Source organism: Scomber scombrus, chromosome 2, assembly GCF_963691925.1.
Source record: "Scomber scombrus chromosome 2, fScoSco1.1, whole genome shotgun sequence".
In the NCBI taxonomy this organism is placed as follows: Eukaryota; Metazoa; Chordata; class Actinopteri; order Scombriformes; family Scombridae; genus Scomber; species Scomber scombrus.
In genome coordinates, this window is record NC_084971.1 from 33,173,892 (window position 1) to 33,198,589 (window position 24,698).

The window sequence follows — 24,698 nt, forward strand, 5'->3', positions numbered from 1 at the left end:
GAAACACATATAAAAACACCTGAAACACGTCTCCTCTGCCCTCTTTCTCCTCCACATCCCAGAATATCTCACCCTGCTTCTGTCACTGATGTACTTTCGTGCAGCCAGCCTCCTTTTTTTTCTTCCACTCTCGAGCGCTGCACACGTGCCAAGAACACCCAAAGAAAAGAAAAAAAAATCTGGCTGAACTCGGAGAAGGTTTAGGGAAAATAAAACCGCCGGAGTCGTCAGTAAATTAAAGGTTTGAGGCTGCTTGCTGTTTTCTGCATGAACTGAGACGCTCTGAGTCGTGACAGTTATCCCGCCTCACTAACCTCAGCGCTCCTGTTTTTAAAAGCTGCTGTTAAACTCCATATTACTCTTAGTGTCCTCATTGATTGTTTTTTTTTTTTTTAATAAGCTCCTCTCAGCTGTTCCGCAGTCGCAGGAGTTGTTAACACTGTTTAGTTTATGAGTCAGGTGGAAGTGATGAATGAGTGTCGATAGTCAAACATCCAGCAGCAGCTATGCAAACCAGCCGCTTTTTATTTCCTGGTTTACTGGAACAAATCAGGAGGGCAGAGACAGTTCCTAGATCTCCGTCTGATACACGCGACTCATGTCAGGGAAGGTGAGCGCCTACATGTGATGATACATACACACATATTATGGCGCTTTTCCACTATACAATTCTAATACTTCTCGACTCGGTTTTTTGAGTCTCCATCAGGGATAGTACCTGGTACCTGGTACTTTTTTAGTACCTGCTCTGCCGAGGTTCCAAGCGAGCCGAGCCGATATTAAATGTGACGTCAACAGACTGCCGGCCACTGATTGGTCAGAGAGTCGCTGGAAGAGTCATGAGCCGTCCCACACAAGAATCAAACCCGGCATTTTTAAATACGAACAACAGCGTTACAGTGATTCGTTTCTCTTCTCTTCCTTTGTGTGTGACAGAAAGCCTCATACAGCAGCAAGTACACCATCGCCTCCATGTCCTCCATTGTTTATGTGTTTGTGTCGCGAATAAAACGAAGTCACGGCAGTTTAACGCAGCCGTGCTATGACGACCCCGCTCACGTTGAGGAGGAACTATGAAGTAATGTAAAAGGTAGTTCCTGGTACCGAGTCGAGCCGAGTAGTGCTAGAACTGTATTGTGGAAAAGGTCCAAAAGTGGTGTGAATTCGGTTCTTTGATGCATCTCAACGTATCACATCCTCATTTATCTATTTTACTGCATGGCTCGTTTTTCATCAATTGATAACAACAAGTCAGATAATTCAATTCGATGCCTTTATTGTCGTTGCGCAGCAGTACAACGAAATCAGAGGAGTGAATGAGTGAAGAAGGGAGTGATTTCGGATAAAGCCCAAGATTGGTCACATTTTTTTATTATTTTAGGAGGCAGGAAAGTCCTCTCAGCTGTTGTGTCTCCGTTGCAGAGTAGGACTTTGATAGGAACGCGGTACGACAGTTTTGACCGTGACGTCACTGAGGCGACGCGAGTTTACCCCAATTAGCATCGAGTCCAACTCAAGCCCCATTGAGGAATCTTTCGGGGTTAGGGTTAGAGTATATGCACAGAGGCAGGGACTCGTTTTGCTCTCCTAAAAGTTCCAGGAGATTGGTTGACTTTTGTGAACTGAGGCAGAATTTTCTATGTCTGCGTCACGATGCCTTATAAGAATCAGTTTTTCCCCCTCACTCCTCATACATGCATCCAAAGGCTCGACTGATACTGAATTTTTGGGGCAGATTTTATGGAGTAAAGATTTAATATCGATATATTGGCCGATAATGTTATATGTACATTTTATTATTGTTTTTTTGCAACAATCCCTCAAATGTGGTTATCTAACACTTGTGACAAAGTTATATAACGGAGGTTGTGATATTTTCGAGGCAGTGTAGAGCAGATTAAACACAGTCACATAAAACAATGAGCTGAGAGTCAGCAGTTTAACCTCACAGTCATTGTGTCCTTTTAAAATCCAATCTGCTGAACTATGGACACAAAACAATGAAAAATATGCTGCTGCTGTCATCATCGTCAACCACAAAAACCACAATAAAATCCATGAATGGTCCATTTTCCTTCAAAAGTCTTTATGAAGTTAAAAAGCCAAAATGTTCTCTGTAGTTTATTGTTTCGGGTTATAATATTTATATTAAATCATTTTTATTTGATCATTATTCATAAATCAATGCTAACCAATGAAAAAGTATTAAAAAGGGCTTGTGACTATTACTTGTTACTCCATTGGATCTATTGGGATTTCCTGAGATATACAAGGTTTGCACACTACATGACAAACTATTAGTATAATTATGTCGTATATTAATCAGTATAAATCCTTTTTATACAGCTACATGTGTATATTTTGTACTTTGCAGACATCAGAGGGGCAAAATATCAGAAAAACTCATCGTCAGTTTCATAAAGCAGATACAAAAACTGGTAACATCTTTTCTTTTTAGTCTTCTTTTAAGCTGAATAATACATTTGTTTGTCTGTTTTCTTTCTTCAGATGATTTTGAGTCCAAGTTCAACTTCCACCCCATTGAAGACCTTCCACCTCCGGAGGAGTACAGACATTTTAACAAGGTCTACCCCAGCAAGAACAACAAGGGTACGGCTGCACTCGTTTGATTTAAACTCTGCTGTGAGGTTGAGTTTCATTTGACCTGTGAGGAAAAATGGATGTGAAGTCATAAAAGAGCAAAAGTAAAGTATAAAAACAAAGAAATAAGAAGATGAATTATCTCACAGTCACGAAATATCAGACTGTGTTGTGTCATGGCAGCAACAACCATTCAGCCAACAGTAAATTATGACTATTTTCACAATCAGTTTGCAAAAAATGCCAAATATTAAGGTCTCAAATTTGAGGATTTGCTGTTTTTCTTTGTCTTGAATCATAATCACAGAAAACGAGACAACTGATGAGGAATGATTCCAGCAAGAAAAACTGTGACTGTTGTTTTAATGGAGACTGAAAAAATTATGAACTCATCCTTTAAGATTTTCACAGTGCTGTGAGAATATGTGTAGTTGTTACTCATTTCCAGCTTTTCATCACGTCTTCATGTCACAGCAGCTGTGTGGAATTTATAATGTGTTGTTCATAGTTAATCATTTCTGTGTGTGTTTGTTTTTGTTTTTGAAGTGTGAAACCTGACCTGTAGTAACCTCTCTGTCTCTCCTTCTACCCTCAGCCACGATGAGAGTAGCTCCTCCAGCGCCTCCGGTGAGCAGGTGAACGGACCCTCAGCTCATGACTTGAACTCTCAGTCAGCCGACTCGACGGACGGTCGCGAGGGGAAGCGCTCGAATCCATAAACACACCACCACAACAAAAAACCAACAAAAACAACACTAACACTAAACCACCAGCTGGAAGCACAGCGGAAAATGCAACGTGAAACACTACAGCCACGCAGGTTTGACACTACTCGTCAGTCACCGTCTGTCTTTGCACGAGAGAACAAAAAAAAAAAAAAAAAAAACACTCGAGAAACAGACTCGACACTTTCTCTTTTTTTTTTCACACTGTGACCACGACGACTTCTCCTCCTCCTCTGCTGACTGTACGCAGAGGCTTCTGTTCAACACTACATATCAGGACCAAACTCTAGAAAACTTCCAAATCTGTGCATTCCATCTTTTTTTCTTCTTTTAATGCATATTCATGATAATAATGGTGATTTTTGCTTAATAACAGAATATGTTATTTTTGGGGGGGGGGGGGTGTCAGCGTTGATTTGTGGGTGCAAAGAATTCAACTCTACGAATGGAAACTGTCTTTTTGAAGTTTGAAGTTTTTCATCAGATGAATTCAATTCAACAGTCTTCCCCACACTGATGATACATGCCATGAATGAATGTGGAGCTTATAATTGATTATTTGTTTTGTTTTATTTGCTTAAATAGCCATTCCTGCAGTGCCAGGTGAGGGTGCGTTTGAATCCCAACTCTTTCTGTCTCAGTGTGCCAAAAGCGGGTGGAGTCAAGTGAACTGCACAGAGTTAGGACAGTTTCCATAGATGATGTTCTTTACATATATATATAAAACTGACATTTTGGATTTCTCTTTTATTCCTTATGGATGAAAATGCATTACTGGAAAGCTTGCCAAGTTATGACAGAAGCCTCGCCAGGTTGTTTATTTTTTAACATTCGGAGAGGGGTTATTTCCTGCTTTTCTCTCTCTCTCTACTTTCCTTTAATTTTTTTGGAGGGAGAGGAGTGGGGGGTGTTTATGTTTCCATCTTCAGGCGATGTTGCACGGCAGCTTCACTGCTCAAACCCAACCGAGACACTGTGCATGACGCTCATTTATGCACTTATAAGAAGATGCGAGCATGCGATCAGGAGTGAATTCATGTTTAATGTAACACAAAACTTTAATGTGTCTGATAATAGCCAGCATCTTTCTCCAAAAACACTTAGGCCAACACTAAATTATTATTATCATTATTATTATTTGTTTACTGGACCAAGTTTAAATGATTTTAGCTACAGAGTTTCGGAGACGTTTTATAAGGGATCATTTGTCACTTTTTTTTTTCTCCACAGAATTTCCTCTTTGCAGGGAAGTCGGTATAAAAAAAGCTCAGCTCTGTTCTGAATCCATAATTGTACCTTTTTGCTGCTGGTGGGCCTTTTCTTTTCTTTTCTTTTCTTTTTTTATAGAAGGACTGTAAGACCAGAGAAAGATGATTTGTTGTTTTATTGCTATGCAAGGAACAGTTTGTACAGATTGTAGTTGGTAGCGGCTAACCAAAAAAAAGACAAAAACAAACAAAAGAAGGAACACTTAAGTGCCAGAGAACTATTTTTTTGTTTTTTGTTTTTTAGCAGATGGAGGTTTTTACTTCACTTTTCGTTATTCTGAACCATTTAGCTTGACTTTAAAAAAAAACAAAACAAAACACTAATTACATCATATTCAAACTAAAGATGCCATGCAGGGAAATGAACAATAAAAGAATAAAGTAAGTTGAGGTTAAATCAATTCTCCATTCTCAGTGCTGCGGCGCCTCCTGCTGGTTTTTGCCTTACACACATCTGTTGTCACTCTCATCGGTACCAGTGATTTTTATTTTATTTTGTTTGTTTTATAGGGGGGGGGAAAGATGATGACAACTAAGTAAATAAGAAACTATTTGAAAAATGCAATAAATATTGTATATTTACATTAAGGAATATGGTAATCATAGTTATTGATCTATTTTTATGTTGTAAAAAGCTTGTAATATAGGAAAGAGAAATGATTAAGAGTTATAACAATGTTCCAGTCGGTGAGCTTTGGTCTGATAGAGCGGACTCTCTGTAGCACTTCTCTGGATGTTTGGCCATAAGGGTGAATGAGCTGGATGGATGGATGTGAGGTTTTGCCAACGAGCCAACACTTTTTAGGGATCCTGTTTGTAAAATTTAAAAAATTTGAAGAAAGAAAAAAAAAAAAATTAGCAGGAAAGTAGTGAAGGTGAGTCTGGGAGGTGGAAGACGGCAGCAGCACAAGAAAATCAACAACAATAAATGTAACTGCACTTCCTGTCCTGGATGTTTGCTCACCTTGTCCACTCTCAGAGCAGAAACCCTGTGGTCATTTCATGTTAATCAACCATGTTTTTATCATCTGAAATAATTTTCAATAAATATGTTCCTGTTGGGGGAAAAAGGGTACCTGATGCACGGTCGCTTTGTCGTCTCTTCTTTCTGCTCTTTATTCTGTGTTTAAATGAACACATATGATACTTCACAAAAGTGGAAAAAGCAAAGTTTGAGTAAGAGGCTTGTGTGTTAGTAACTCTGAATAATGATCACAGTACCAGTTTAAATATCAGCTAAACCTTGTACTTCTTAAGTTTGATATTGAAAGTTCACAAAAGTCTATGAACATTGAAACTATTTTTCTTGTTGTAATGATTCTTCCTGTTCATACTGACCATTAGAAGATCCCTTCATAATGTTTACAATGGAAGTGATGGAGGACAAAATCCACAGTCCTTCTGTGTAAAAACAATGTATTTAGAAGTTGATCTGAAGCTAATAAGAAGCTTCATTTGTCCAAATGAGTCAAATCAAGTCTTCTATGTTTCAACGTTACAGTGTTTTTAGTGCCAAAGTCTCTTTTTGTTACTATACTTCCACCACAGCTCAACAGGGAAACACTAAGAGGGAATTTGATGCTACAAAGACTGTAAATGTGTCAGATATCCACTAAGAGCCCGTTTTTTCAGGGTCGACTTACCGGTGGGTATAACCGACCAATAACCGAATATTTGCTGCATGCCGACATTCATATAGGTTAAATGTGTTAAACAAAATAATATGAAATATTAATTACAAACAACAAGCTTTAACTGCAAAAACGTGTATTTATTTAAATGATAATCAGCCTTCATTTCTTTACAGAAACACATTCATTAAAATAACACATCTTACAGGTTTAGAGCACTAAAAATATAACAGCATGGATTTTTTTTTCTACATAAACAACACTGAACACATCATTTACAATAATGTTAGAGAGAAAACTAACGTTACGTCTCTCATTGCTAAGACTTTTGTCAAACGTTCGAGGAGCCGTTATAAACGTTGACGTTATAAACGTTGACGTACTAGTTTGGTGATTAGCGTCAGGTCCGTCTCCCTTAGTAACCGTCACAGCAGACCATGTGAAACCACGATAGCTCAACTCTGCTCCACATATTTCACACCTGACAACATTATCCTTTACTTTCTGGAAGTTTTTCCACGCTGGACTTTTGTGTGGCTTCGTCTGCATAATGTTCCCTCCAGTTAGCTAGCAGGCTAACTTACTACAGAGTAAAAGTAGCTGAGGGCAGCAGTAAAAACTCTCTGTCAGATTTACTTCACCAAGGTGGAGGTGGTTTACAGAAGCTTACAGCTCCTCCTAGTGGCTGAAAGGGAGAATTGCTCTCCAGCAAATATTAATGAAACCTTCATAGCCTAGCCTACTAGACAGCTCAACTCTTGATAAAAGTTTTCCCCTCCAGTCAGCTAGTAGATTAATTTACTACCGAGTCAAAGTAGCTGACGGCAGCAGTAAAAACTATCTGTGTCAGATTTACTTCAACACAAGGTGGAGGTGGTTTACAGAAGCTTACAGCTCCTCCTGGTGGCTGAAAGGGAGAATTGCTCTCCAGCAGCTGTAAATGAACCCTTCATACTAGACTAAACAGCTCAACTCTTGATTAAAGTTTTCCCCTCCAGTCAGTCAGCTAGCAGACTAACTAAACTAGGCTGTATTACAGGAGTTGCTGCCATGCTGGATGTGTTACCTAACCCAACAAACTCAGCATACCTTCATTAAACTTCAGCAACACACCTGCAAGCTACGGTGAGCTTAAAAACCTTTGGGGACACCAGAGTAAAAATACAGATTATGACAATGAAATTAAAGATACTAAAGCTATAATAAGTGAAATAAAACTAAATAAACATATTTAAAAAAAGACAAAATACATAATAAGCATAAAACAATAAAAATGTACAACAGTAATACAATGAAATATGTGTATTTAAGTTTATGTAAAGATATCAACAACAGCAGTAAACTTTTGCATTGACATCTTTACATAATTATGTTGACAATGCAAATGTTTACTACTTTCTTACATTGTTGTGAAGCATCCTCAATGAAATGAAGAAAGAAATGAGCTATTTTTGAATGGAAATTTACATAATAACAAGCTAAACTGTCAATTTAAATACTCAATTACTCAAAATTTGACAATTGTCTCTATGATGCAGACTGCACTGAGATATATGTATATGTATTTTAAAATTACCTGCAGGGAAAAAAAGATGAGATTACTGATGTGTTCATAAGGTTTTGTTGACTGTGCTGTACAGTGCAGATGGATCTTCCCCAGTTTCCGGACCTCTGGTTCTGAGAGGGAAATAAAAAAGATGAATCAGGTGAATCTGAAGATTTTGTATTAAATAATAGAAACAGTCATAATAAAGATATAACAGGCAAATGTAACAAATGAACAAACTGAAATAAAACTGTTGCTACTGTGTTCCTGTGTGAAGAGCTGCTCACCTCGGAGCAGTACCAGCTCTGTTAAAGTTAACAGCAGCGTACTCAGTAACCTCTTGTTCCTCCATGTGTCTGTGGAGCTGATCTGATCTGATGTTGGAGTAGAGAGGATCTGCCTGGTTGTTGGTGAAGAGCACGCTGGCATAATGAAGGTTACCATGCTCTGGCTGTGTCTGGAGGGTGATAGAAATGAGGAAAGTGTTGGTTTCTGTGAAGATGGATTGTTAAACAACATGAAGAGCTTCACAGTCAGATGAATTTTCTAGTGTCACTTTAAGATAGTGAGTGTGGAAGTGTGAAACCAGGATAGAATAGTATAACTCTCCCTCCTCACCCTCTCTCTGTCGTCTGCTCTCTCCTCAGCCTCAGACGATTGATTGGATGCTCTCTTTTTCCTGGTGAGGAGAATGAATTAAAAACACAAATGACTCAATTTTGAACAATGATTCAGTGAAACAGAACTGCTTACCTCATCCATAGGTAGACAGAGAGGATTATGATAGACAGGAGAACAGCAGCTGTTACTCCAGCAGCGATTGATTTTCCTGTTCCTGGGTTAAAGAGATCTATAAGAAAACACTGACAGTTAATCAGGATGTTACAGCATGTTTGGGTCAATGTTTCAGTCAATATATGTTAATTTAGTTCTCCTCAAGCACACAAACAACTACAATGAGTGTAAACATCCAGATTATGGTGGATTGTAAATGGCCCTAACTCTGAAGAAAAAATTGACCTTTCACAACAGTCAGATGTAAGGTGGAGTTATGACGTCCTCTTCTGTTCTGGGCTTCACAGGAATAATTCCCACTGTGTTCAGGTCTGACATCAGTGATGGTGAAGATCTGTCCTGATGCTTTTGGTGAGTCTTCATTCTCCTTGTACCAGGTGTAATTAGCTGCTGGGTTAGCATCACTGCTACAGGTCAGAGTCACTGAACTGCCCTCCACTATCTCAGCAGAGGGACTCACTGACACAGAGGGAAGCTTTGGAGCATCTGGAGGAGATATCTCAATATGAATTAACAATAAAATGAGGAAGGGTTGCATTAGTTCAACATGTTGTATTGAAGCTGCTCATTGAACTACAGCAGCAGACTGAATGTCAAGCAGGAAAGGCTGAAGAAAGCAGACATGATCAGAAAAATCTTTTCATACTTTTTTAAACAAGTCTGACAAGTCCAACAGTTGTTGTTTTATCTAAATAATCTGTTTCACTCACATTTCACATCAATAGAGATGTATTCAGATGTCCTCTTCCCCAGCTGGTTCTCAGCTGTACAGTAATACTCTCCAGAGTCAGAGGACTGGATGGAACTGAAGACAAACTGTGGTTCTTTACTGAGAGGTTGAAGGTCTGGATTTACATTCTTCTTGTACCAAGTGTATTTAGCTGCTGGGTTAGCATCACTGCTACATGTCAGAGTCACTGAACTGCCCTCCACTATCTCAGCAGAGGGACTCACTGACACAGAGGGAAGCTTTGGAGCATCTGGAGGAGACATATCAATATGAATTAACAATAAAATGAGGAAGGGTTGCATTAGTTCAACACGTTGTATTGAAGCTGCTCAGTGAACTACAGCAGTAGACTGAATGTGAAGCAGGAAAGGCTGAAGAAAGCAGACATGATCAGACAAATCTTTTCATGCTTTTATGAACAAGGCTGACAAGTCCAACAGTCGTTGTTTTCTAAATAATCTGTTTCACTCACATTTCACATCAATAGATATGTATTCAGATGTCGTCTTCCCCAGCTGGTTCTCAGCTGTACAGTAATACTCTCCAGAGTCAGAGGACTGGATGGAACTGAAGACAAGCTGTGGTTCTTTACTGAGAAGTTGAAGGTCTGGATTTACATTCTTCTTGTACCAGGTGTATTTAGCTGCTGGGTTAGCATCACTGCTACAGGTCAGAGTCACTGAACTGCCCTCAATGATTTCACCAGAGGGACTCACTGACACAGAGGGAAGCTTTGGAGCATCTGGAGGAGAAAACATAGTTGGTCAACAGTGGAATAACTGACACAATGTAAGAAGCAAATGTTTGACACAAAGTGAGGAGTGAAAGTTGATTCCCTCGTTGCTGCTCATATTAAAATCAACTGTCTGTTACCTTGGATACATTTTGACATTGTGTTAGTGCCATAGTTAGGTAAACTCACAAACTGAAGGAGAGCGGTAATCCTCATGTCCTTTCAAAGCACAGGAGATGTTGTCACCAGGATTAAACTGCCCTGAATAAAGAGAAGATTCCTCCTTCATCATTTTCTGTCCGTTCTTGAACCAGACGTAAGAAATACGACCTGCTGGACTGCAGCTGCTGAGACATTTCAGCTCTGCCTCCATATGAGACTGATGGACCGTTATTGTGATCACCTGCACCTGGAGAGCTGCATATGTGAGGAAGGACCCAAAATGTCATTTGTTACCAGTAAAATACACAAACATACAGTCACAATAACCTTTGTAGTTCTGCTGGGTGAAATAATCCAATCAAAAGTGTAAATGGAGGAAAGTACTCAATATAATCAAATCAGTTCTATGTGAAACTCTTCAACAATAACTATTCACCACTTTCACTCATCATCAGTTTGTGTTCATCAGTACCTGTGACAGTCAGAGTTGTTCCAGGTAAACTACTCCTCCATACAAAGCTTCTTGTTTTGAATGTGAAGTGATACTGGGCTGAATCGCTCTCTCTCAGGTCAGAGATTCTCAGAGTGGAGCGTCCTCTCTCTGTTTTAAGGACCTGAACACGACCTGCATACTGGGAGTCTTTACTAAGGTCCTCAGGCTGTGAGGGATTCTGCCACTGATGACTACGATCAGGACTGAACCAGAATGATGATGTGATAGATTCAGAGCTGCTGTATGTGCAGGAAATGTCCACTGATGAGCCTCTGAAGGCACAGATGCTTCTGTCAGTGTAAATCACTCTGTTGCAGGTTTGACCATGGACACCTGAAAGATACAATTAATTTAAAACATCACTTTTATTAAAGCACTATTGTACCTATATTTATAATAATAATCCTATAAAAAGCTCAACAGGAAATCTTGTTTTTCACTTGTTTAATTCTGGTTCACCCAAATCACAAAAACACATTTTCTCTCTTGTTTGTGGTGTCTATCCATGAAGATATCTGTGGTTTCATTTTTCAGGTTTTTAGACGCCGTCACCTCAACACAATAAAGTTAAACAAAGTTTAGTTTCTACATAAAAATCATGTTTGAAACAAAAACAGTTTTGGTTACTCTGAATAATCCACAGACCTATCTGTCAACAGTTTCCATTGGAACTACTTTCTATTCAAGAAGTTTAAAACATGTCCACAGCAAAGTCTGTAGATTATCCAAAGTAACAGAGACAATGTTTCTGGTTAGACACATACATCTATAGTTTAAATATACGTTTTTAAAGCTTTAAGCGGTATAAATAATATTCCATTCACTTTCATTGTGTTGGGATGGCAGCAGACTTTTCCAGGATTAACATCTCAAAATTTAGGCACATGAAACTGTAACTATTTGCATGTTAAAAAAGGAGCAAATCAGAAAATATGGTTTTAGTATTTTGAGTGAACTGACTCTTTAAATGTAAACTCTTATTTTACATTTATTTTGCAGTCAACACAGTAAATAAGATATAAGAGTGAAACATGTCTAACATCTCATGGAGCTGTGGTTTGATTTTGATCCACTTCTATACAATGTTTGAATAACATGCTGCCCCAGAAACATGAACATACAATGTATAGTACAATAGTTTAAAGGCTCCACTAGATGTGGTTATGTTAGTGGGAGACTGTGTTGTAAACTCACACACTGAAGGAGCAGGATGATGCTCAAATCCTTTCAATGCACAGGAAGAGCTGTCTGCAAGAGGAAAGTTCCCTTTATAAGTAGAAGATGTTTGATCCTGAATTTTCTCTCCATTCTTGTACCAGATGAAGGAAGAACGATCAGGTAGACGACAGCTGCTGTGACACTTCAGCTCTGCCCGGGTAGAATACTGATCGACTGTTGATCTAATCACCTGCACTTGTAGATTTGGCTCTGTGAGGAAAAAAAGGGAAAAATCATTTGTACATCACAGATAATGAAAGAAAGGCAGACAGTTAAAATGACAATTCATATAAGTGACCAACTAAACTGGATCATTTAATAAAAAATACCCTAGAATAAATTAGTACACAAAATGATGAAAACCATTCAATCAAAATTGATATTAAATTAAAATTAATCTACATTAGTTCAGCCAGTCGCCCCATTCATTTGTAATCAGCTTGTTTAAATGTACTGTGTCAGTGTTTGTGTTCATCAGTACCTGTGACAGTCAGAGTTGTTCCAGGTAAACTACTCCTCCATTCAAAGCTTATTGTTTTGAATGTGAAGTGATACTGGGCTGAATCGCTCTCTCTCAGGTCAGAGATTCTCAGAGCGCAGTAGTTCTTATCACAGTGATACTGAACACGACCTGCGTACTCTGAGTCTGTTCTCAGATCCACAGGTTCATTATTACTCTCTTTAAACCAGAGTGTTTCATCAACTGCAGTATCAACATTTATCCTGGATGGGTATCTGTAGTTGCAGTTTATGTCCACTGTTGATCCTTTTAAAGCACAGATGTGAGTAGAAGTGTAAGTCACTCCCCAGTCATCCTGACCCTGTACCACTGTAACACAGAGCACATCAGAAACCACAATCACATTTATAACAAGTTAAGAATCAGTGAATAAGAAAAAGTGGATCATGGCACCAATATGTGGTCATTCAAAGCTCCTCATCGTGCATCAATCTAACTAGAACTGAAATGGAATACAGTATTTTATTATTTAATTATCATATTGTATCATTTGTTACTGCTGAGTGTTTCAGCTTTAGTCCATTCATTCTGAAAGTTCACACTGTTGTTTTGCCTGTTTGTTGTACTTTGTAAAAAGCTAAAGCTGAACACCTGAAGTGTGTCTCTTATATACAGGACACCAAGTAATGTTTACTTATATTCAACATTTGAATAATCTTTCACCTCATGTTCATTTTCAGCACTTTATATTTCCCATTTTGAACGAAGCCTGGAAGAACACAAGAATATAAAAGTCCAAAAATCAAACTGGTTTCTTTGAATTTACTGTACAAAGAAATTATTTTAGTTGCTGTTCACAGTTAATCTCTCTGCACTGAGGCAGAGCATGATACAGTGTGAAGGTGCAGTGAAGGAACAAGAATATATTGAAGGTGTGAACATTAATGTGGTTTTAGTAAACAGGATGAGAAGTAGACACTGCATCATCAGAGTCTGTGCTTGTTGCCATGACGTTCTTATCTATTGGTTCTTTGGTTAAGCTGCTTCTCAGTAAAGTGTGAAAACCACCAAGAAAGAGTACAGAGTGCAAAAGCTATCAGATCTAAAACATCATGATAAGATGAAATTCTCAGTGCATTGCCGTACAATCATAGAACTATGAATATATTCATATGCATGTATAAAAATATATGATTCTTACAATCTATGGAGGGAGGGAGGACAAACCATATCAACCAGGCCCCGCCCCCACCACTCATGACGCAAACACAGCTCTACATCTCATTAGTTATTATATTAGTTCAGCAGTGAATACTGATATATTTCAAGCCATGTTCACATTCATTCAGAGGCTAACAGGTATAGTGAATGTTTGGCCAGTTAAAAAGTTATAGTACAGTACCTGACACAGAGAGAAGGAAGACAACAAATCCACTGGCTGCTGCTGTTAAACTCATAGCTGCTCCTCTCATCGCTCTGTGAGGTTTCAGAGACAATAAAATACATCAAATAATGTACACAACATGTAATAGTCATATCAGTAAACTGTTCTACTTACAGCAGAGAAGGGCGTTGTCTGTTAAGATGCTCGTCGTCTGTGATCTGTGAGCAGAAGTCAGATATCAGGACGCTAAATTAAGTTATTTCCTTCCTGTTTGTTACTGTTATGAATATGTAGGAGGAGCCAAATGTGACAACCAAGTTTTACTGTTTTCTGAAGACTTAATATAATCTATGTTAGAGAGAATAAGAGACCAGTTTCCTGGCCTCCTCATAATTTTAAGAGAGAGAAGAGAAATAATGAGACTTTAAAAAAGAAAAATCTTAATCTTTAACAGGGGACACATTTCATTGTCTAAAGATAAATATGACATATGTGACGGATGTGTGACATTTGGTCTGATGCATCGCCTCACTACAATCTGAATAAAACACCCAATTATAACATTTTTTCAGCAAAATGAATCTAAAACGATCTGCAGGGCTAGACACCACAGGAGGTCAGTGATGAAATATGTGGTTTTGTTATTCAGGTGAACTGAACCTTTAAAGCAGACAGTGGAGGGAGACCTCAGTGATGAAGCCTGAATCTGCAACACTGAAGCGTCACCACTAGATGGCAGTGAAACATAAGAGATACTGAATCACAACCTATAGCTGTCTCCTGCTTCTCTGTGAGAGCTTCCAAGGTGGACTTTTACATAAGTGGGATTTTTCCCTTTAAGCTGTATCCCACAAATGTTCCCATCAGTCTTCATCACCACACTTTTACTTTTTTCTACTACGGGTTTGGAGTCTAAATATTCCCATATTGGGCTGTGTATTGTTTTCTGCCTGGAACTTCCTCTGCTGCCACCCGCTGGCACTAACCCGTTATCTCAAGAAGTCAAACCTGAGAAAGGTAAACACTGATTGATGACTGACTACTGATGGTAATTTTACCGTTTTTTAAACAGTTATTGTGTTAAACACACACGGAGATACTTCTGTAGGGATCCTTTCCATGCTGTGAGAATAATGACATTTATGAGCCTGTCACTGGAGAAAACAAACGCTTTATTTAGACATAGCATGTGCGCCTCGTTTAATTGCACTCAGAGCCATCGGACCTTATGGTGACAACATGGCGCCTATTGTTGAGTTGTCTCTACTTACTGGAAGTTTGTGTGGCTTCGTCTGCATCATGTTCCCTCCAGTTAGCTAGCAGAACTTACTACCGAGTCAAAGTATCTGAGGGCAGCAGTAAAAACTCACTCCGTGTCAGATTTACTTCAACACAAGGTGGAGGTGGTTTACAGAAGCTTACAGCTCCTCCCGGTGGCTGAAAGGGAGAATTGCTCTCCAGCGGCTGTAAATGAACCCTTCATACTAGACTACACAGCTCAACTCTTGATTTAAGTTTTTCAATAAAAAATCGACCACAAAACAAATGTCGAAGTTAGACCCTGAAAATGATTATTCTTTTATTCGGTTTTAATGACACATCCCTAATATCCACTTGATATGACTAACTCAGACTGCTGAAGCTGAATATAAGCTTCACATCTACTTTTAAATGACTTTGTGGACACACTGTGGATTTTGTCCTCCATCACTTCCACTGAAAGCACATTTGAAGGAGATCTTTTAATCTACTGGGATCTCAATGAAACTTTCAATCACACTTTATTTGCGTAGCACATTTCATACAGGTTGGTGCAATTCAAAGTGCTTCACAGATGACTGACAAGCCGATAATAAGGCAGAACAAATGTAGACAGTGAAGAGTAAAATCAATTTGAGACTAATTTATACCAGAAATACAGAATATGAAAATTAAATAAAAGATATAAAAGCTATCAATAAGTGAAATAAAACTAGATCAAATATATATTTTTTTAAAAGACAATAAAATAATAGACAATAAAATAATAAAAATGTACAATATTAATACAATGAAATATGTGGATTTAAGTTTATGTTCGGCGGCATCAGCAGTAAACTTTTGCATTGACATCTTTATATAATTATGCTGTCAATGTAAATGTTTACTTCTTTCTTACATTGTTGTGAAGCATCAATGAAATTAAGAAATACAGAAACTATGTATGTCTCGATGTAAATTTACATCAACAGTTAAACAGCTAAACTGTCGATTTAAATTACTCTAAAATATACAATTGTCTCTATGATGCATTCTTGGATACGTTCACCCTGAGATATATGTATGTGTATTTTAAAATGACCTGCAGAAAAAAACGAAAAAGGAAAAACAAAACGTAAAAAAAACAAATATGAGATTGCTGATGTGTTCATGAGGTTTTGTTGACTGTGCTGTACAGTGCAGCTGGATCTTCAACAGTTTCCTGACCTCTGGTTCTGGGAAGGAAATAAAAGATGAATCAGGTGAATCTAAAAATGTTATATTAGATTAAACAAACAGTCATATTAAAGATGTAACAGGCAAACGTAACAAATGAAAAACTGAAATAAACCAGTTGCTACTGTGTTCCTGTGTGAAGAGCTGCTCACCTCGGAGCAGTACCAGCTCTGTTAAAGTTAACAGCAGCGTACTCGGCAACCTCTTGTTCCTCCATGTGTCTGTGGAGCTGATCTGATCTGATGTTGGAGTAGAGAGGATCTGCCTGGTTGTTGGAGAACTGCACGTTGGCATACAGAACGTTATATTGCTCTGGCTGTGTCTGGAGGGTGATAGAAATGAGGAAAGTGTTGGTCTCTGTGAAGATGGATTGTTAAGAATCAACATGAAGAGCTTCACAGTCAGATGAGTTTTCTAGTGTCACTTTAAGATAGTGATTAAGCCAGGCAAGTCTAAGTACACACGGCCGGTACAGTGAAACTGCGAATGGCTCATTAAATCAGTTATGAAACCAGGATAGAATAGTATAACTCTCCCTCCTCACCCTCTCTCTGTTGTCTGGTCTCTCCTCAGCCTCAGACGATTGATTGGAGGCTCTTTTTTTCCTGGTGAGGAGAATTAATTAAAAACACTAATGACTGAATTTTGAACAATGATTCAGTGAAACAGAACTGCTTACCTCATCCATAGGAAGACAGAGAAGATTATGATACACAGGAGAACAGCAGTTGTTACTCCTGCAGCGATTGATTTTCCTTTTCCTGGGTCTATAGAGATTGATAAGAAAATACTGACATTTAATCAGGGTGTTACAGCATGTTTGGGTCCAATGTTTCATTGTCAATATATGCAACTCTAACTCTAATGTCTTGGTGGTCCAATACTGTGATTTACAGTCTCACTTTCATCTGTAACTAATGTCTTTATTTATATATATTTATTTATAAGTTGCAAAAACATGTTTACATCAAATCGCTGCAAAACAAATTCTTGTCCATGTTCATTTGAATTAAAAACACTGGTGACACTTTAAGCAGCTGCAGTGAGCAAACTATTCTCTCTTCCTGCAGCTTCCTCTGCACCAGTGGCGAAGAAGACACAATTTTTTAAAAGGGTGGACTTTTGTGAAGTAGGCAGGGCCACTATTTACATTCGATGTGCATTCAAATTTCTGTCAAACATTTGTATCTGACGAAACACCTGTTTAAACCGTATTATAGAAGCATACTGTGACACTTAATTTTAAAAAACCCAAATGCATTATTTCTTCGTTCTTATTTATTACCAATAACACATTAATGTAACTTTTTAAATCACACGGCAACAAGAACGTCTATGTGTGAATGTTTTTGCCTTTTTTCCAAAGTTGACACTTCCTGTATCAATTTTGGTTTTGTACATTAACATTTCAGCCAATCAAACAACTGTGAACTCAAGGAGATTGACAAAGAACAGAATGCTGGGTTACAAAACTATTTCCAAGTAGATGGCGTAGTGAAGTGTTTTCACTACAAATGTGACAAGCACAAACTCAATAGGCTAATTAAGCAACAGAGAAAAGGTTAGTGTGATTCTTCAGTGTTGACGATTAAAGGCTACAATTAAATCCAACAGATATCCTCTCCCGATGAATCATGACACCTTGCATTCACACACACCAATCAAACACATGGGCGCTTTTCAACTAGTGGAGGGACATCTTTCGAACAATAAAATATTTCTCATGACAAGAAATAACAAAAACATCTGAACATAAAATGACAGAAATTACTTCAAAATGTTCATAACAAAAATTGGAGAATAAGGGAGTTTCTATTCCTGTGTGTGTGTGTGTGTGTGTGGGTGTGTGTGTGTGTGTGTGTGTGTGTGTGTGTGTTTGTGTGTGTGTGTGTGTGTGTGTGTGTTTGTGTGTGTGTGTGTGTGTGTGTGTGTGCGCGCATCTAGAGATGAGAAGCTTGGAAGGTGAGGAGAGTAGGGGAGGGGAGAGAGATAGATGTCCGTCACCAGCCATCACATTTTAAATATGTACATGGGCTAATCAATCAATAGTGTATTTTATCAACATTATCTGGTTTGGCTTTATATGGCACTGGCCCACCCAGGCCCTAATGTAGCCACGCGCCTGCTCAGCACTGTCCTCTCTCAGCAATGCTGTGAATGACTATGAATGTCAATTGGCCCAGTAGAGGGTGCTGTTGTAAACACATTATTCTTACAAGTTCATTTGTTTTCTTGTGAGACAAGAATTATAACTCTCTATATTTTTCATTGAAATCTCCAACTTCTTCAACACCAGCTGGAGATTTAACTTCTCTAGTGTGTCAACAGTTTGTCCCAAAACCTTCTTTTGGCCTGTTGTGTCTGAATAGTCACATCTCAACTTCCTCATCTAATATATAAAAAATGCTGCAGCTCAATATTTGGAGGTTAATGAAACCCCCCTGCATCATCAGATGGTGTAATAAGTCAGAGTGCAGTGTGTGTGTAGCTGAATGTAAAAACTTACCTTTCACAACAGTCAGATGTAAGGTGGAATTATGACATCCTTTTCTGTTCTGGGCTTCACAGTAATAATTCCCACTGTGTTCAGGTCTGACATCAGTGATGGTGAAGATCTGTCCTGATGCTTTTGGTGAGTCTTCATTCTCCTTGTACCAGGTGTAATTAGCTGCTGGGTTAGCATCACTGCTACAGGTCAGATTCACTGAACTGCCCTCCACTATCTCAGCAGAGGGACTCACTGACACAGAGGGAAGCTTTGGAGCATCTGGAGGAGATATATCAATATGAATGAAATATTAATAGAGGAACATTAGTATGAATTAACAATAAAATGAGGAATGGTCGCATTAGTACAACATGTTGTTTTGAAGCTGCTCATTGAACTACAGCAGCAGACTGAATATGAAGCAGGAAGAGCTGATGAAAGAAGACATGATCAGACAAATCTTTTCATCTTTCATTCAACAGCTGCTGACAAGTCCAACAGCTGTTGCTTTCTAAATAATCTGTTTCACTCACATTTCACATCAATAGAGATGTATTCAGATGTCCTCTTCCCCAGCTGGTTCTCAGCTGTACAGTAATACTCTCTAGAGTCAGAGGACTGGATGGAGCTGAAGACAAGCTGTGGTTCTTTACTGAGAGGTTGAAGGTCTGGATTTAGATTCTTCTTGTACCAGGTGTGTTTAGCTGCTGGGTTAGCATCACTGCTACAGGTCAGATTCACTGAACTGCCCTCAATGATTTCACCAGAGGGACTCACTGACACAGAGGGAAGCTTTGGAGCATCTGGAGGAGAAAACATAGTTGGTCAACAGTGGAATAACTGACACAATGTAAGAAGCAAATGTTTGACACAAAGTGAGGAGTGAAAGTTGATTCCCTCGTTGCTGCTCATGTTAAAATCAACTGTCTGTTACCATGGATACATTTTGACATTGTGTTAGTGACATAGTTAGGTAAACTCACACACTGAAGGAGAGCGGTAATCCTCATGTCCTTTCAAAGCACAGGAGATGTTGTCACCAGAATTAAACTGCCCTGAATAAAGAGAAGTTTCCTCCTCCATCATTTTCTGTCCGTTCTTGAACCAGACGTAAGAAATACGACCTGCTGGACTGCAGCTGCTGAGACATTTCAGCTCTGCCTCCACATGAGACTGATGGACTGTTATTGTGATCACCTGCACCTGGAGAACTGCATATGTGAGGAAGGACCCAAAATGTCATTTGTTACCAGTAAAATACAAAAACATACAGTCACAATAACCTTTGTAGTCATGCTGGGTGAAATAATCCAATCAAAAGTGTAAACTGAGGAAAGTACTCAATATAATCAAATCAGTTCTATGTGAAACTCTTCAACAATAACTATTCACCACTTTCACTCATCATCAGTTTGTGTTCATCAGTACCTGTGACAGTCAGAGTTGTTCCAGGTAAACTACTCCTCCATTCAAAGCTTTGTGTTTTAAATGTGAAGTGATACTGGGCTAAATCGCTCTCTCTCAGGTCAGAGATTCTCAGAGTGGAGCGTCCTCTCTCTGTTTCAAGGACCTGAACACGACCTGTATACTGGGAGTCTTTACTAAGGTCCTCAGGCTGTGAGGGATTCTGCCACTGATGACTACGATCAGGACTGAACCAGAATGATAATGTGATATAATGTTCATAACTGCTGTATGTGCAGGAAATGTCCACTGATGAGCCTCTGGAGGCACAGATACTTCTCTCAGTGTAAATCACTCTGTTGCAGGATAGATCATAGACACCTGAAAGATAAAACATAATTTAAAACAGCACCATTATTAAATCACAAAAAAAAAAATTTTCTCGACTGTTTTTCTTCAGTCTCTTGAATTTGGGTCCACCTGCTCAGCTTAAATGACAGACGCTGTTTCTGGTTAGACACATAGATCCATGAATTTGATCCACTTCTATATGATGTTTGAATAACATGCTGCCCCAGAAACATGAACATACAATGTATAGTACAATAGTTTAAAGGTTCCACTAGATGTGGTTATGTTAGTGGGAGACTCTGTTGTAAACTCACACACTGAAGGAGCAGGATGATGCTCAAATCGTTTTAAGGCACAGGAATAGCTGTCTGCAAGAGGAAAGTTCCCTTCATAAGTAGAAGATGTTTGATCCTGAATTTTCTGTCCATTCTTGTACCAGATGAAGGAAGAACGATCAGGTAGACGACAGCTGCTGCGACACTCCAGCTTTGCCAAGGAAGGATTGATTGTTGATGGGATCACCTTCACCTGGAGATCTGGATCTGTGAAGAAAGAACAGAAATATAATTCATGTTCATACACACACAAACATTCACATTAACATTTCATGATATTAATAATTTGAAATTCAATTATATCTTCCAATGAAAATGTTACCTGTTACAGTCAAAGTGACTCCAGGTGAACCAAAATATTTCCCTCCTGGTTGGTTTGTTACGAACCTGAACTTGTACTCAGCTGAGTCTCTCTCTCTCAGGTCTGTGATTCTCAGAGTGCAGTTGTTCTTATCACAGTGATACTGAACACGACCTGCGTACTCTGAGTCTGTTCTCAGATCCACAGCTTCATCATTACTCCATTTAGTTAACCAAAATGTTTCATCAACTGCAGTATCAACATCATTTATCCTGGATGGGTAACTGTAGATGCAGTTTATGTCCACTGTTGATCCTTTTAAGGCACAGATGTGAGTAGGAGTGTAAGTCACTCCCCAGCCATCCTGACCCTGTACCACTGTAACACAGAGCACATCAGAAACCACAATCACATTTATAACAAGTTAAGAATCAGTGAATAAGACAAAGTGGATCATGGCACCAATATGATTTTATCTGCAGCTGTGGTCATTTAAAGTTCCTCATCGTGCATCAATCTAACTAGAACTGAACTGGAATACAGTATTTTATCATTTGTTACTGCTGAGTGTTTCAGCTTTAGTCCATTCATTCTGCAAGTTTATATTGTTGTTTTGCCTGTTTGTTGTACTTTGGAAAAAGCTAAAGGTGAACACCTGAAGTGTGTCTCTTATATACAGGACACCAAGTAATGTTTACTTATATTCAACATTTGAATAATCTTTCACCTCATGCTCATTTTCAGCACTTTATATTTCCCATTTTGAACGAAGCCTGGAAGAACGCAATAATATAAAAGTCCAAAAACAAACTGATTTCTTTGAATTTACTGTACAAAGAAATTATTTTAGTTGCTGTTCAAAGTTAATCTATCTGCACTGAGGCAGAGCATGATACAGTGTGAAGGTGAAGTGAAGGAACAAGAATATATTGAAGCTGTGAACATTAATGTGGTTTTAGTAAACAGGATGAGAAGTAGACGCTGCATCATCAGAGTCTGTGCTTGTTGCAATGACGTTCTTATCTATTGGTTCTTTGGTCAAGCTGCTTCTCAGTAAAGTGTGAAAACCACCAAGAAATGCAGGACATGACATCAGGGAAAGTTTTTAGTGGCTAACCTAAAATAAGTTTTCAGAGTACAGAGTGCAAAAGCTATCAGATCTAAAACATCATGATAAGATCATTTGCATTGTTGTATCATAGAACTATGAATATATTCAAATGCATGTATAAAAATATATGATTCTTACAATCTATGGAGGGAGGGAGGACAAACCATATCAGCCAGGCCCCACCCCCACCACTCATGACGCAGACACAGCTCTACATCTCATTAGTTATTATATTAGTTCAGCAATGAATACTGATATATTTCAAGCCATTTTCCCTTCATTCAGAGGCTAACAGGTATAGTGAATGTTTGGCCAGTTAAAAAGTTATTCATCGTACTGCATCACACATACATCCAAGCTAGAAAAAGGTTGATCTTGGATATTTTTAATTTACTTCCTTAAAATTACTTCATGCTGCTCTGAATAAGTGTGCTAAATGTCCTACAATGTAAATGTAGATATACAGTACCTGACACAGAGAGAAGGAAGACAGCAAATCCACTCGCTGTTGCTGTTAAACTCATAGCTGCTCCTCTCATCTCTCTGTGAGGCTTCAGAGACAATAAAATACATCAAATAATGTACACAACATCTAATAGTCATATCAGTAAACTGTTCTACTTACAGCAGAGAAGGACGTTGTCCGTTAAGATGCTCGTCGTCTGTGATCTGTGAGCAGAAGTCAGATATCAGGACGTTAAATGAAGTTATTTCCTTCCTGTTTGTTACTATTATGAATATGTAGGAGGAGCCAAATGTGACAACCAAGTTTTACTGTTTTCTGAAGAGTTAATATAATCTATGTTAGAGAGAATAAGAGACCAGTATTCTGGCCTGTTTATAATTTTAAGAGAACGAAGAGAAATAATGAGACTTAACAAAAAAAAAAAATTAATCTTTATCAGTGGAAACATTTCATTGTGTAAAAATAAATATGACATATGTGACGGATGTGTGACATTTGGTTTGATGCATTGCATCACTACAATCTGAATAAAACACCCAATTCTAACATTTTTTCAGCAAAACGAATCTAAAACTACCTTCAGGGCTAGACACCACAGGAGGTCAGTGATGATGAAATATGTTGTTTTGTTATTCAGGTGAACTGAGCCTTTAAAGCAGACAGTGGAGGGAGACCTCAGTGATGAAGCCTGAAGCTGCAACACTGAAGCTTCACCACTAGATGGCAGTGAAACAGCAGAGATACTGAATCACAACCCTGAGACAACATTGTACCATCCATCACTGACTGTTTACACACATTTAAAGTTACTTTTAGTAATTTTCACTTCTTATGATTGAGTTGCATCTTAACATGTTTACACTTGACATTAAATTCATTAATCATTACAGTTAGAGGTTCAGTTTCAGAAGCATTGATTGTTCACATTGGTGACCTTGTTGTACAGTAGTTGAACAAACTCTCACAGTCGAGGTGTCTAAGTATGAAAATGATTCAGTCAGTGATCTACAGCTGTCACTAACAAATATGGACTGTTATACTGAAAAGGCTTCATACTCAGTAAACTGCCACACAGTCTGCTTCACTGAGTGACCCCAAAGAGTTTAAATGCACTGAAAAGAAGATAAACAGCTAACATGATAATTATGGTCTTCTTCAGAATAATAAATAAACAATTATGTGGATTGTCATGGCATAAGACTTAAGTCATGGTCCATCTGCTCCTGCTGATAGTTTTGGATTATTTTACGGTCACATTGTGAGAGTGTTTTGTTTTGTTTTTCAAAAGGAAGGTATGTCACTTTTAATGTGTTTCTATTTAAACAAAGAACATCTCAGTACACAATCTATCTGACAGAACCAAGAAAATATTTTTAATCTCTGCCCTCAATATTCAGCCTTTTGTCCATCCATCCATCCACGCATCTTCTTTCCGCTTTATCCAGGGTTGGGTCGCGGGGGCAGCAGCCTAAGCAGGGAAGCCCAGACTTCCCTCTCCCCATCCACTTTGTCCAGCTCTTCCCGGGGGATCCCGAGGCGTTCCCAGGCCAGCCGAGAGACATAGTCTCTCCAGCGTGTCCTGGGTCTTCCCCGGGGTCTCCTACCGGTGCGACGTGCCCTAAACACCTCACCCAGGAGGCGTCCGGGGGGCATCCTAACTAGATGCCCGAGCCACCTCATCTGGCTCCTCTTAACGCGGAGGAGCAGCGGGTCTACTCCGAGCTCCTCCCGGATGACCAAGCTTTTCACCCTATCTCTAAGGGAGAGCCCAGCCACCATACGGAGGAAGCTCATTTCGGCCACTTGTACCCGCGATCTCGTTCTTTCGGTCACTACCCAAAGCTCATGACCATAGGTGAGGGTATGAACGAAGATCGACTGGTAAATCGAGAGCTTCGCCTTTCGGCACAGCTCCCTCTTCACCACGACAGATCTGTGCAGAGTCCGCATTACTGCAGACGCTGCACCGATCCGCCTGTCGATCTACCGCTCCATCCTTCCCTCACTCGTGAACAAGATCC

The 24,698-nt window shown here is 38.9% G+C and overlaps 2 protein-coding genes and 1 long non-coding RNA gene across 3 annotated transcripts in view; 1 reads left to right on the forward strand and 2 right to left on the reverse strand.

Annotated features, from left to right (window-relative positions):
• The window catches only part of wipf2a (WAS/WASL interacting protein family, member 2a), a 32,767-nt gene extending 27,093 nt beyond the window's left edge, over positions 1 to 5,674 (forward strand). Inside the window, exons 7-8 of the mRNA XM_062437859.1 lie at positions 2,509 to 2,610; positions 3,197 to 5,674. Coding sequence (XP_062293843.1) covers positions 2,509 to 2,610; positions 3,197 to 3,240 — 146 coding nt within the window. The 3' untranslated portion in view covers positions 3,241 to 5,674. The remainder of the gene's footprint in view (positions 1 to 2,508; positions 2,611 to 3,196) is intronic.
• Positions 5,675 to 8,385: 2,711 nt separating this feature from the next.
• LOC133996013 (B-cell receptor CD22-like) lies at positions 8,386 to 24,330 on the reverse strand. Its single transcript, XM_062435546.1, has 10 exons — positions 24,282 to 24,330; positions 21,187 to 21,478; positions 20,138 to 20,361; positions 19,693 to 19,920; positions 19,243 to 19,512; positions 18,735 to 18,988; positions 15,240 to 15,243; positions 9,769 to 10,038; positions 8,792 to 9,052; positions 8,386 to 8,450 (listed from the first exon to the last, which is right to left on the reverse strand). The coding sequence occupies exons 1-10, from the start codon at positions 24,328 to 24,330 to the stop codon at positions 8,386 to 8,388; spliced, it is 1,917 nt and encodes a 638-aa protein (XP_062291530.1).
• Positions 16,152 to 16,782, reverse strand: LOC133989490 (uncharacterized). Its single transcript, XR_009926629.1, has 3 exons — positions 16,766 to 16,782; positions 16,374 to 16,543; positions 16,152 to 16,220 (listed from the first exon to the last, which is right to left on the reverse strand). It is a non-coding gene; the product is annotated as an uncharacterized LOC133989490 (long non-coding RNA).
• Positions 24,331 to 24,698: the final 368 nt, after the last annotated feature.